General features: G+C 41.8%; 1 protein-coding gene across 3 annotated transcripts in view; it reads right to left on the bottom strand.

The window, feature by feature from the left end:
- Positions 1-2100: 2100 nt before the first annotated feature.
- The window catches only part of RHOBTB3 (Rho related BTB domain containing 3), a 38617-nt gene continuing 25802 nt past the window's right edge, over positions 2101-14915 (bottom strand). The window contains exons 8-12 of one of the 3 annotated variants that reach the window (XM_069962939.1): positions 14364-14463; positions 13020-13193; positions 9726-9892; positions 7532-7628; positions 2101-5349 (exon numbers count right to left, since the gene is read on the bottom strand). In XM_069962939.1, coding sequence (XP_069819040.1) covers positions 5234-5349; positions 7532-7628; positions 9726-9892; positions 13020-13193; positions 14364-14463 — 654 coding nt within the window. In that variant the 3' untranslated portion in view covers positions 2101-5233. Of the gene's footprint in view, positions 5350-7502; positions 7629-9725; positions 9893-10537; positions 10608-13019; positions 13194-14363; positions 14464-14915 lie in introns of those variants that run through there. The other 2 variants (XM_069962940.1, XM_069962941.1) reach the window with 2 other exon arrangements.

Genomic DNA, 14915 nt, shown 5'->3' with positions numbered 1-14915 from the left:
AGGATCTGCTGCCTTAGCAACCAGTCTGTATCCATTCCAAAGGCACAAGTGTGAACTTCAATGTAGCTGTAAGAGGGCACCTATAAGGGTCCTTTTATATGGCCCCATATGGACACACACAAGCGCCGTTTACAAGGCACTAAGAACCATGCGGCCATTAACATTCACACGCATTACCGGTCAAAAGAGCCAAACGAAGAGCAGGTGTTTTCTCATTTATTGGCTGATCACTGGCACTTTTACACTGGCCAATTATCGTCCGAAAGGGCATTTATTGGCATTTTATTTTTTATGTTTTTTCAAATTTTCCACTAGACTACTGATATTTTAAAACACACATCAGAGATATGTACAGCCTAAGGCTGAGTTCACACTACGTACAAAACACAGCTGTATGTCATAAAAACGTCCGTAGTTGCGCAAACAACGACCGTTATTCACAAAATAACGGCCGTTGTTTGCGCAAACACGGCCGTTGTTATGAAATACGGCGGTGTTTTTTACCTAATGTGAACATAGCCTAAATAATGATGTCTGCATGTCCCACTCAGTGCGCTGCCCCACCGCACTAGGAGTCACAGAACAAGCCAGAGCGCTGACCGGTAATGTATGCACCAGGCCCCAGGGGGGTTAAAGGGGTTATCCAGCGCTACAAAAACATGGCCACTTTCTCCCTACTGTTGTCTCCAGTTCAGGTGCGGTTTGCAATTAAGCTCCATTTACTTCAATGAAACTGAGTTTCAAAACCCCACCCAAACTGGAGACAACAGTAGGGGGAAAGTGGCCATGTCTTTGTAGCACTGGATAACCCCTTTAAGGGGGCTGTCACTTACATACTCGTAATGGGATACCAATTCTGCTGGGATTATGTAATCCTATTGAAACTGACAGGAGAGTCGCAACATGAAATCCGCTGCGATTCTGTTACATGAGAAACCACCCTAAAAGGGTTGTAGGTGTAGTGCAGATGAACCACAAAGTCCAGGGTAACATAACCATTTGAATGCTATACTGGAAACAGCTTAAGTACAACTTAATACCTTGCACAAGTTTAGAATCTGCTGTTTTATGCTTGAGTATGATGGCCATTGTTCCCTTGGAAATACTTGGGTGATAGTTGAGAATAGGTTATACTTGCATATGACAGGGGGCTATCTAGGCAGTTTAGAACTCGGGTGACCTCATGGCTTGCTAGAAGAATACCTATCCTCACGGTTTGAAAAATACCACCTATTGCTGGAAGAGATCACAGAGTGCCAGATCCAGGAATACGGCCCTGTGGTTGAACAACCTAGGAGGAGCTAATCCCTTGAGATTACCCAAGGCAATTGAGCAATCAGTGGGGTACTTCAACTTTAGGTGCATTTAACCAACACACTGGGGACAGTCCTGGTCAGTTGAAGGACTTCCTGAGAATACTTGTAGAGAGCTAGTCACCTCAGATGTAGACAAGGTAGTAGAAGCCCTTCAATAGTAGTTGGCCATCATTAGGTTGAAGATACTTTAGGAGGAAGATAGTCTCTGGCAGGAGCAGGCACGTGGGCACAAGAGCCAGGCCCTGAGGCAACTCACTCTTGTCAGGAACACTAATCTAAACTTAACCTTGATCATCTCCCTATATATAGAGGGGCAAGTGAGCTAATCCCCCATTGGTGGAGAAGCTGTAAGGTGACTCGACATCCCACTGGAGGGAACCTTCTAGAATCTAGGCCAGTGAATGAAATCTGTACGGCAATCACACTCTTGTACATGTAAAACATCACATAGAATCAAATGCATTAATCATAATTACTTTTAAGGTGCTGGAAAAAAAATAAGTACTCAGTGGTGGCATCTTGTGACCAAACAGTAGTAAAACATTGCTAACAACATTGCACAGAAAATACCAGTGTACCTAGCAATGCTAGGGAGTACAAAGAACCTTCTAGAAAATACCGTAGTGCCGACTGGGAGATATTAGAACACAGTAATAGCACATTTGTTCAAGGCCATTACAATGAGATTTGGGTGCACAGCAGGCCATATACCGCTAAAGCCATACAACAAAGCAAACAAAGAGAAAGCATACTGTATGTGGTAAATAAAAGCTGGCACACGATGTGATAGTAAATAATCTTTATTATAAACACATTATACACAAAACTTCCACATATATAGAGCTATCCTATAAAAGTTATGTTTTAGTTGTTTTTCTGTTCTCTGGCTTTTGGTAATTAGAACAAGTTTCGGTTGTCAGTGAATTAGAAAATAAGCCGGTACACTAATACACCTGAAGTCAGTCATTGCATCTCAAAGTCAGAAAGAGCTGCTGGAAGCTGTAAATAACATAATGTGTAAGGGTGCCTTTACACAGAGAGATTTATCTGACAGAAGCCAAAGCCAGGAATGGATTTGAAAAGAGGAGAAATCTCAGTCTTTTCTTTATGACCTGTTCCTTGTTAATAATCCATTTCTGGCTTTGGCTTAAAAAATCTGCCAGATACATTTCTCTGTGTAAAGGCACCCTTAAAGATAGAGCTGCTTCAAATGGTCCCAGAAAAAAATTGAACCACCCTCACCTGGTATCCAAAGAATGTTGCCAAACTTAAACAGTTTGACAGGTCCGATCAACAATAGTAAAGAATAAGACATGTAGTACTGCACTCTACTGTAGAGGGGCGCTACTAGAAAACTGTGTGCCTGCACTTTAGTAATACAGGGTTTTCCCCAGTCAAATTCCAAAGTGGACCGATCAGAACTTCTATACATATCCTATCTCTAGCACTATATGTTGAGTATGGTCTCAAATTACAATGGTTCAGGACAGACCATTGTATGCCGAAAATGTTGTTACCTAAGGCCACTGTAACTTGAAGAACCACTGTATACAACAAATGACTTTAATTTCTCCACCGTTTTATTCCATCATTGAATGTTCACTTACAAAACACAGAGCATAGTCTCAATTTACCTGATTTTATAAAAAAAAATCTCATAGCTATGCTATATATATGCCTTAAATGCTGAAACAGGAATGATAATAAAGAAATGGATCTCAGCAGAGGCTAAAAGGAAAGTATTCCTGTTACCTCTGCTGGCATATATTCCCTTCCTAAAACAAAAATCATGCCTAACAAGCCAACACAAATTATAGTTAAATGTTCTAACTTTATTAATGTACAAAGAGCCCATGTACATGGATAACCTGCTACATTCCAGAACTGTGCCTACATTAAAGTGCATAGGTAATACAAATATGGCAGTATACTTATACATTGGAGGCAGCCATAGCAATGCTCCACCTGGATCCATACAGTGCTGCTAGAAGTGTTCAACCTAAAGGGAAACGGACAGCATTGATATCGCTATATCCATGCTGCCAGTTTCCAGTAGCCTATTATGCGAGCATTGTATACATATCTTTAGCAATCGTAAGTGATCTGCCATGTCAGTAATGTTGGTCTGTGACACTGTCTGCCCCTGCCCCAGGATGCCCCCGTCTCCTCCAGAATGATTGACAGCTGGCTCATCTTTGGCTGCACAGGATTTCAATGTGAGACGACTGTCAATCATTCAGGAGGAGGCGGGGCCAGATAAAGACAGAGCGGGGCAGGTGCACACAGTGTCACAGACTCACCTCTGTGAAACGGTCAGCATGAAATAAAGAAAATTATTTACAAACATACCGGATTACACAGCATTGCTGAAGGTTAACTATGCGATGCCTGTGTGATCTGTCAGTTTCACTTTAAGCATTCACAATTTTATGAGCTACAAAAAGTTGCAGAATCAATTTCTATTCTTTAGTGGTTCACTCTCTGGTAGTCTGACCCGAGACCCCACTGAGGCCTAGACCTTTGGTTTTGTTCTGATACGGCACACAGTATATGTCATCAGCGTCTGATCAGAGGTGGTTGGACTGCAAACCTTGGTGCTTTAGTAAGGATTAGTAGGGGCACCAGCAGTTAGATCCTCACCACACAAAAGGCGATGGCATATCCTATCCTATCAGTATAATCATTGTGGTTAAAAAAAAATAAAAAAAAAATCAATCAATCTAAAGGCTAGATGTACATAAGGACATAGAATGCTGACATCTTTGTTCTGCAGAGAGATGCACACATCACACCTGGCAGCAAAGTTGTTATGCCACCTGTGATACGTCCTGTCCAATTATATGTAATGTGAATATGGCCTATGCAGGTATCAATTATTGCTGGCTCTAAGTATTAATGGAATGAACACAAGGTATGCTTACCTGGCATATAAGTCATGCCAGGTGTGTCTGAAAATTGCTTCTCCTCCTCTCCCTAGGGCCATGCTTGCCGGGCCACTCTAATGTGCCTATGTGTCTACGGGCTGTTATAAGAACTAGAAATCACCTCACATCCATCTCTGCAGCAATGGCAGATTGGTTTTCAAACAGAACCCATTGAATTCTTGTGGATCGAATAGATTATTACTGGATGTGTCTTGCTTTGTCTCCGTCACCTTAAAGAACTTTCTTCACTTTCATAAACATTACATAGTGGCTACTACCGTGACCTACCTAGGGCTAGACTATTTAAAGCAGCAAGTATTAATCATTTTTTTTGCCTCAAATCACACAGGATTTCTTACGCCACACATAAAATGTCCCCATAGGATTCTATTTTGCAGATGTTTTACTAGTCTGTCTTTTTAGCATTTTTCTTTCCTTTTTTGAGGCTACTAAAAGTGTTGGTTATGATGTTTTGAAGGACTGCCAAAGCCTATCAATGGCAGATAGATCACATTCATATGAGTGATGGACTCTCAGCACCCACAGATTGACAGAATATCCTTTTATCAGTCACTTTTAGTACAGAACCCCTTTAAGAGTATCTTGACACATAACAGGAATCCAAACACAATACATGCTGCAGAAACAACCCCCTTTACATATATGGAATGAATTTTTCATGTGTAGGGGATGTTACAGATTGGCTGAACTGTTTAGACAGCTCCATTACGGTAGTTAAGTTTTCATTGTGACATGTCAGATGATAGCACTGGTGGGAACCCCCAAGGCTATGAGATCTGTTTTAGATGTTGGAGGGGACGTCAGTTCTCACCCTTCCCCCAGACACTATCTTCTGACAATTAAAACTTCAAGCACTTGTTAATATATTCAGGAAAGTATCTTTGTAAGTGGCAGTATATTATTTGTGGATACAGCATAGTTATTATGAATTCACAAGTTTTATAGAAGTAAGGACGGTAATATGTGCTCGGGTCACATGATGGCACATCTGTGCTTTGGAGAATGGATGAATCTTTTATATTCTGCAAGCTGTGTCAGGTAACAGCTTGAAGGCCACTTGTGTCTTTCCACAAAATCCAGTTCCTCTGCTAAATAAAAAAAAATGAAGGAAGTGAGAATAAACTGAATATTTTAAATACAATTACCTTATGTGACAATGTTTCTGGCTGCTACTTTACGCAACAAAGCTCATAGTATTAAACTATGTCCACACATAGTATTTTGGTCAGTATTTTTTAAACCAAAACTAGGAATGGGTTGAAAACACAGAAACTTTCCATTGTAGTTTTGGTTTCTGGCTGCACTCCTTATTTCGGCTATAAATACAGACCAAAAAACTGACAGAAACACTTGCCAAATTACTATGTGTAACCATAGCCTTAATGTCTATGTCAATGTTTTTAGGTGAAAAAAGGCATTTTTTTTATACTGACAGCTGCTAAAAAAATAAATGATTATTATGTGGTGTCCCACCACAGGTGTTTTTGTCTCTCCTGTGCACCTGTCCAAAATCCTTTTCTCTCAGGTTAAAGTGGTGAGGAGGTATTCTAAAGTTTCACCATTAGGTGTAGGTGTTTTCTATGCTCCTATTTATGTGCACAGCTGAAGTCAGTATTGGGTTAATGTTTTATGTGTGCCAATGGGAGGAGCTCTTCCCTTCTAACCTCTCTTTTTTTATCCTTTCTCTGGCACACACTCGTCCCCACCACTCATAGGCTCCTGTAGGAGGAGTTTCACTGGTGGAGGAAGTGCAGTTTAGTTCTGGTTAGAGGAAAGACACAATAAACACTGTTGCTACAGTAGATAAGCCAGGGCCTGGCTGATGCCAGTAAACCTGTCAGGGACAACAAAATCAGTCTAGACACCACAGCGTACAGATGCAGTTGAAGACAACCAGTTCTTTTACTACTATTTTATTTATTATGCTGTGCTAAGCACTTTAAAAGGGAGAAGTCACAAAGGAACACCCTTACCCATGCTGAGAACACATCTACACAGATCAGGGCAGTATCCTGAAACAAGAGGATCTAGCCTCGATAGGACAAAGCAGCCAGTACTGAGGGCCTAGGTATCCTATCACGCAGTGCAGGTAACTGCGACGTCTCGGACAATTAGCTACAAACAGATAACCATGACTAGGGCTTGTATTACCCTTCTGGGACGGGTTTGACGATACCAGGGGGCAGAAGATGGTCAGACCAAAGTCTATAGACAATACAAGTACTACAAAGATATCTTCAGGTCCTAGCATAGTACATTGCTACATTGGGTTGGGACTCCTCTGGCCAACTCCTCTCATCTATGCTACTCTACTCTACTCTACTCTACCTTACAAGCACCGCTACAACTACCTCTCTTACTTCTTCTCAAGTGCCCTCTCAGGCTTTAAAAGGTCAAGCACTAAAGTCTGTGTAAAGAATTATCTATTTTGTGAAACGTGTACTGTTATCTTGAAAAGCCTTACAGTAAAGCTGTTTTTATTTTTATACTATTTGGACTCTGTCATCTTCTATACACACCGCCACCTATACACACAACACTGTAGCCCTTGGATTATTTTTCTCCTTTCTGTGGGTGGTGGTACCGACAGTACGGGTTGGTCAACTGCCACTCAGGACTGCCGTGACAAGAGCCCAAGGGACCCATCACAGCCCTGCAGGTTACCGACCATTTGGGGAACACAGCCAGCCATACAACAAGCAGGTACCAACATACAAGTACTGGTGTCACGACATTAACACAGCTGACCTGACGCAGACAATCAACATCTGCCTAAGCGCTACAGCCCCACCACAATTATAATTATTAATGGCCATTTTTCCACCTAAAGGAGCCTAAGGCTATGTTCCCACAATGTAAAAAGAACCCAACGTGTATCGCTCCTACTCCATGCAGCTTCCTCAGGGGTAATGTTCAACGTACAGAAACCTGCTATTACCCAATAGAAACATAAACAATGTGTTCATAGCATAAACCTAATTACCTGTGATATCAGAGGCCATTAGGGTCAGTGGGACTTGTGGGTGAGTCAGTTGTCATGACTAACATGAGGTACCATAGCCTATATAGAGGGTGGCAGTCAAAAGTCTGGTATATGGATGCTTATCTGTTCTCATAGTCTATTATATACATAATTTGCTGTTTGGATTACATCTCTGTGTGCTTGCATTTTTCCCTAAACACTATTGCATTGCATTTAGTTCGTGCCCGTTAGATCAGAGCTGTTTTGCACTATATTTACCTCCATCATAGCTGTCAAAGCCAAATTACCTGAAAGGTCTTGGAACTCCTGCTTTTGACTAAAGATCAGGTAGTGTGTGGCAACAAAGTAAAGGAGCCAGGTGTAAAGATTTTCAGAGTTATGGAACTGTTCAACAAAATAAAATGACAATTAAAGGAAATTATTAAATTGGTTTTATCTGACAAATAAACAAGCGCTAATTCTCTTAGGGCTCAACCAGTGTGTTGTACAAAGTCACAATAGAGCACATACAGACCTTCTGCGACACAACTGTACCTTTACCTCTGATGTCATACAAAAAAGTTTTTACAGATTCATATCAGAAATGGAAGCTGTATTGTGCAGTAAACAACCCTGTTAGTCTATGTTCACAAAACGTCAAAAAAAAGAGAAAAGGCCTTATTGACGCAATGTAATTAACTTCAATGCATTGAAGTCAACAGAATGACAGACGTCCAATGCACACAGTGTATAAAATGACGGACGTTGTCTGCATGGGCGTCAAAATAATGATCATGACAATTATTTTCGGACGTCTATTGCAAACAGTGGACATTATTTTTTAGCTGTTCACACACAGTTTTTGTATCATCATCCTTTCACCGTTTTTACTATTAAATTCAATGGACTTTTCAATTAATGACACACCCAAAGGCCGATTAGTCAACTAAACTAGAATAATGTACCAACAGCTGTCATTGCACTGACGGGCGGCCAAACAGCAAAATGACAGATGTCATTTCAAACTCAAAATGACAGACGTCAAGTTAAAGGGCAAGGAAAAAACGTTGTGTAAACATAGCCTAACGGTACAATACGCAGCATTCTGCAACATCATATAGAATGCCTACAGCTTCAAAGTCCTTCAGGTTTTTCATATTTTTGACTCATTTTGTTATTTGTGTCTTCTCATTTAACTTTAGAATTTGCGTAAAAAGCTGATGCAGTTTTAGGTTAAATATGTGCAGAAATATAGAAAATTCTGCTGGTATGAACCTGTAGGTATTCTGATGCCGATTCCAAAGATAACTATTGCTTGGTCATCCATTCCACTGTTTCTGTAGGTCCTTTGGTGTGTTCTCTGCTGTGAGCAGGTGTAAATCATAATAAATAAGACACAGGAGGAAACCACGCCTCCTCCCTACCTGGCCGCACCCCCCAAGTTCCCCCTGCCTGCCCATCAGGGGAGCGGGGAATACGGCAGTAGTATGCCAAGGAGAAGAGGGCAAATCTGTGCCTTCTCCCTGGTGTATGCCCTGGTTGTAACTTTCATAAATGTCCCCCTTAGTATTTTGATAAATCACACAGGAATTATGGAACGAATGGTCAGCGGATCATTAAGCAAAAGTTATGTTTGGAATCGGCATCAAAATGCCTACAGGTACATATGTACCTTGTATGTACAAATTTTCCCTTTACACCTTAAACTTTAGACAGACGAACCCGGATGCAGCCGCCATCAATCTAAGGTGTATGGGGCAGTTCCGGACAAAAAGCGGCAGATGATATCAGTGGTTCTAGTGGTAAACCCACACCCCAACTGAGGACAGGAGAGGTACAGTTTCTGGAATAAAGTGGTTTTCTAAGCCTATTAGCCCCTTTATGTCTTTTCAAAATATGCATTTGGGTACCCTTCTTTGTTATAAACGGGTACCCTTGATTGTGGTAAACGTGTCCTATGTAGTCAACCACATTCGCTTCTGTCTTAACTGTTCCTTCTCAACTTGCTAAATGATGAAGACAGGTCCTAACTAGAGATGAGCGAACCTCAAGCATGCTCGAATCCATCCGAATCCAATCGTTCAGCATTTGATTAGCAGTGGCTGCTGAAGTTGGATAAAGCCCTAAGGCTATGTGGAAAACATGGATATAGTCATTGGCTGTATCAATGCTTTCCAGACAACCTTAGAGCTTTATCCAACTTCAGCAGCCACCGCTAATCAAATGGCGAACAATCACGTTCAGATGGATTCGAGCATGCTCGAGGTTCGCTCATCTCTAGTCCTAACCAATGCTGAAAACTAGAAGAAAAGAAGAGGTTTTGTATCAGATTCCAATCAGGGCTACATGCTACATGTACAAGGGAGACGTCATAGCACCTCAGCTCTGATTTATCTAAAAAAAATTAGGCTATTAATAAAAAATCCTATTCTACTATATGCTACATACATAAGCACAGGCCTGATATAGATATTTCATAGGGCTGACCACGTATGATATTACCTTAGCTTTCCTGAGCAGACTGACCACGTTTAGACTTGTTGATGCCAGCTCTCTGCTGGGCACGCTCTGGAGCTGGGTGCTGATGTATCGCTCACAGATATGTTGTAACCTGGACACCTGATACATCTCGGCACAAATCAGAAGAGACATGGCTTGCAGGACACTAGCTAGAAGTAAAGATTGACAATAACAATAATAATAAAAGGAAAGTGCAAAAATTAGATCTGCATTCAAATGTGAACGATGGAGTTGTCTCCCGGGTGCCATAGATGTACATCTAGTATGGATATTAGGCAGAAGGGGGTGCTGGAGAGGTGGGGGGGGGGGCAGGTTTGGGCCTCGTGGAGTGGGGCCTTTTGTCCTATGTCTTGATCTCATGTTTTAGTAGTAAGCTTTATGGATTAATTAAAGGAGGAGCATAAGTAAAAACTGGTGAGAGGATAGTGTGTGGTTAAATGAGTGGGCTGGGGCTGATACAAGTGGTCAGTGTGAGATGTGCGCACTGTCACTGTAACGTGCCTCAGGAGGATACCCCTGGTTTCCATTGATTCTGGGGACCGGGGTGTCAGAATGTATTAGAACTTTCCCTTTCTGGGGGGACGGGCCTTGACAGGGTTCATTCTCCTAGAAAGAAGGAAGGACGATATGGATTATATCTAGTAAAGAACACAAGTGAAACCATATGGGATAGCTCCAACATATGCTCCTTGAGCTGGTTATATATATATATATTTTTTTTCTTTGGTGGGTTGGAGATGAGATAAATTTTGCTGAATATGTGAGATCGTAGAATATGGGACATGGGTTCCTACCTCTGCTGGCGGGCTGGGGGGGGTGTGTGGTCCGGGTCTGTATCCCCGGCTGCCTTCTTCAGTGCCTCCTCTATGGAATAGATTAGACGTTATCACTGAGTCTTTTTATTTTTCTCCTCTTTTTGGCATCGGGAGGAGATATACCTCATCGTAATCTAATAGTATGTATTTTATTGTTGGAAAAATTGTGAATATTTGGGATAATTATGATATATCCTTATTGGGTCTAGGGGAAGGGATGATTCTGAGGATTCTGTTATTTTATTTGTTTTGTATAAGATGAAATTGTTAATAAAGTTTTTTCTCTCAAAAAAAAGGAAAAAAAAAAAAAAGATTGACAATAACAGGCTTTAGGTTTCCCCATTAAATAATTGTGGACCATCTTTTCTTGGCAATTCCTCTGTTAGGGTACTATTACACGGAGCGATAATCGCCCGATTCGGCCGATTATCGCTCCGTGTAATAAGTACAACGATCAGCCGATGGATCGTTGATATAGGTTTGGACCTATTTTCATCGGGCGCCGACCGCGCACCGCTACTTGTAATAGCGGTGCGCGGCCGGCGACTGACGATATACATTACCTATCCACGTTCCAGGGCTGCTGCTGCAGTCTTCTTCTCCCCGGGTCCTGCACGCTCTAGCTGGGTAATGTATATAGTTAAGCAAGGGCTGCAAGGACATCGGTAACGATGTCCCTGCGGCCCTTGTTTAACGATTATCGGGCTGTGTAATAGGGCCAGTAATCGAGCGATGATCTAGCAGATCGCTGCTCGTTTACAGGTATTATCGGGCCCCCATCGGCCAGTGTAATGCCACCCTTACTCCTCAAATGTATGACAACCTGCTGCTGGGTCTGGGTGCACTCATATGTTGAGGTCATACCACAGTGTTTACAGTGATTTTTGCCATATGAATAATTTGACCACCGCACATAAATAACCTGTAAGGGTCATATACATGTAGCTTGGGATGTGTAAATTCACAGATTTTCTGTCTTCAAAATACTGTGTCTCACTGCAAAAGACATTGCTACTTGCAAAAACAGCACCACACCTGACTCAAGGTTGTATGTGGTATTCCAACCCAGCTCCATTCACTTAAAGGGGTAGTGCGGCGGTAAAAAAAATTATTCACAGACTAACACACATTACAAAGTTATACAACTTTGTAATGTATGTTATGTCTGTGAATGGCCCCCTTCCCCGTGTCCCACCACCCCCACCCGTGTACCCGGAAGTGTGGTGCGCTATACTCACCTGTCACGTGCCGACACCAGTCTTCGATCTTCATTCAGCGACTTCTTCTTCGGGCGGACGGCGAACAGCTCCGACTGTTCCGAATGCCGGCCGCCCTCTGCAGCGTCATCCGATGCTCAGCTGCGATTGGCTGAGCATAACTGTGCTCAGCCAATCGCGGGTGAGCACAGTTGTGACGCGGCGGAGGGGGGACGGGCGGCAGCGACTCGGCCCTCCGTCCGAAGATGACGTTTGGCACAAGATGGCGGACGGCCCTCGACACGGATCAGGTAATGTATAATGCACCACACTTCCGGGTACACGGGTGGGGGTGGGGGGACACGGGGAACGGGGCGATTCACAGACATAACATACATTACAAAGTTGTATAACTTTGTAATGTGTGTTATTCTGTGAATAATTTCTGAGCGCCGCACTACCCCTTTAAATCGAACTAAGGAACTGAGAAGTGTGTTGCAGTTTCTGAAAAAAAGCAGCCATGTTTTTGTAAGCCTAGATTACCCATTTACCAGTATAGATTTTCTTTCAAATCATATGGTTTCAGAAAGTTATATAGATTTGTAATTTACTTCTATTAAAAAATTTCAGGTCTTTCAGTATGTATCAGCTGCTGTATGCCCTGCAGGAAATGTTGTTTTTTTTTTTTCAGTCTGACTCCGTGCTCTCGGCTGACATCTCTGGCCGAGAAAGGAACTGTTGAGAGCTGTAACAAATTTCCATAGAAAACCTTTCCTGCTCTGGACAGTTCCTGTTCCGGACAGACGTGGCAGCAGAGAGCACTGTGTCAGACTGAAAACAACATTTCCTGCAGAACATACAGCAGCTGATCAGTACTGGAACACATATAGATTTGTAGTTTACTTCTATTTAAAAATCTCATAAACTTTTTGCTGGATAACCCCTTTAATGATGAATCTACAAAGGGACATAGGCCCCCTTCACAAATTTGTGAAATCTGTGCAAAATACTGGGCAATTATACGGTGTGGGAACATAAGCTATGGCTGTATGTAAGTGGTTCACTGAGTCCCTGAGGAGTACAGGTTTTAGTGTGAATACCTACTATGTCTCCTTCTGCAAGATACAAGCATTCTCACCATCTCAGTACAGGAAATGTAAGGTCTTCAGGACTTCAAGCACTAACATTTATGGAATACATTGACTAAAGTCTCAGAATCCAGAATATTGCTGCAAACCTGTATTAATCCATAATGTATATCTTACCAGGGCAGAAGGTATCTGTATAGATGTACTCCAAGAAAGCAAGGAAAGTGTCTTTCGAGAGACCATACACTGGGATAACAACTCGATTAGCTTCCATGTAACTTCCGCTAAACATGGCAGCCATCACTTCACAGCGCGCTACCAACACAGCTCGATGAGCAGGAATCATAGTATCTGTTCTCCGCAATAGAAAAATATACGCTAAATAGTATGTGCTACTATGTATATTGGTTTAAAATTTTTAAATACATCAGAAGAAGCTTAAAAAATAAGCGAATAAAGAAATCCCTCAGCACACCGGCCGTTATTAAATAAAAAAATACATTGCATTGATTTCAATGGAATCCTAACTGGAGTGTATACACTCTGTATACACTCCGGCCAAGATTCCTTGAGGCCACACAAAAAACTGACATGTCAGTTTTGTGCAGCCGCTATTCATTGAATAGAGGCCGTACAAGACTGACAGAGCAGACAATGTAAAGTACTGTTCCAGACGCACTTTACATTGTTGGCTATGGGTAATTGGAATGCGGGCGCACCCAAATGTGATAATTGCAGAATCGCAGATTTTCCCCATTTTATTTCATCATGTTCAACGAGGAAGTTAATGCCCAATAACAAGAATTGTTGTGGATTTTGCGTTGAATTAAATCGGTGGATTTTAAAACCAATGATTTTTGCATGAAAAAAAAAGAAAACACAACAAATGTTATAATTGGTTTACATTCATCTACTGAAAACCTGTCCTGCTGCATGAGATAAACAGGAAATTCTAAAATTACACACACATAGCTCTGTCTGACAAACACCCAGGAATTAAAGGAACATGTTAAGGTTGGCTTGCCGTGATGCACGGGTGTGTTGCTGCATATTTTACTTAAGTAGTAGCTATGTGGGCAATGCTAATTCACAACACTGAGCAAGAACACAAAAACACAAGAGGTTAAGCAAATAGACGTCAGACATGTTTTAATAAAGATGCTGGACACACATTGCAATGCGGCTGTCGGGGAGATTTATTTAAAGAATATGCTCTGAGAAATCTCTATCGAAAGCAAGTGAGCCGTCAGTTCTTGAAGACTGTATATTGGAAGCAAGAAAAATTGACAGGTCTATTGGTGCGTTTACACAGAGAGATTTATCTGACAGATTTGTGAAGCCAAAGCCAGGAACAGACTATAAACAGAGAACAGGTCATAAAGGAAAGACTGAGATTTCTCCTCTTTTTAAATCCACTCCTGGCTTTGGCTTCCAAAATTTGTCAGATAAATCTCTCTCTCTAAACGCAGCATAAGCAACTTTGACAAGGGCCAATTTGTGATGGGTAGAAAACTGGATTACCTTGTACTTGGAAGATCACATCTGCCAATGAAGCATTGTTAAAAAAGAATCCAAGAGATTCCCATAAAGGCAGTGGCTTCTTGGAAAGTGAACCTGTGTCCTAAAGAACAAAAATAAAATATCAATTATAAAATTGGGTCCAGTATGGCCGCTGTTCCATGGTCGCCGGCAGTAGTGCACTGGTTACATCGTCATACACTGTGCATGAGGAGGTGCAGCAGCCAATCGCTGGCCTCTGCAGTAATAAGCACTTGTTTTTGTATCCCATGAGGACAGTGATTTTTGTCAGTGTCCTGTGCTGAATGTAGAGTGACTTTACATGGGGAACTTCCATCAGAGCCTTTAAAGTATTGGCCATGCTGGAACAGGAGCGACCAGAGGGGTAAGTATAGATTTTTCTTGTTCTCCCATTCAGTTCCTGCCCCTAGCAATTTTTTTTTTTTTTGAACCCAGAAAACCCCCTTAGGGTATGTTCACACTAAGGAATAGGCAAGGAATTGAAGAGGAAAGTTTTCTGCTTAAAATTTCCTCTTCTTCAGCTCTGGTGGAAAT

This window comes from Dendropsophus ebraccatus, chromosome 3 (assembly GCF_027789765.1).
Source record: "Dendropsophus ebraccatus isolate aDenEbr1 chromosome 3, aDenEbr1.pat, whole genome shotgun sequence".
Classification (NCBI taxonomy): domain Eukaryota; kingdom Metazoa; phylum Chordata; class Amphibia; order Anura; family Hylidae; genus Dendropsophus; species Dendropsophus ebraccatus.
This window is presented reverse-complemented; position numbering and strand designations above follow the sequence as displayed.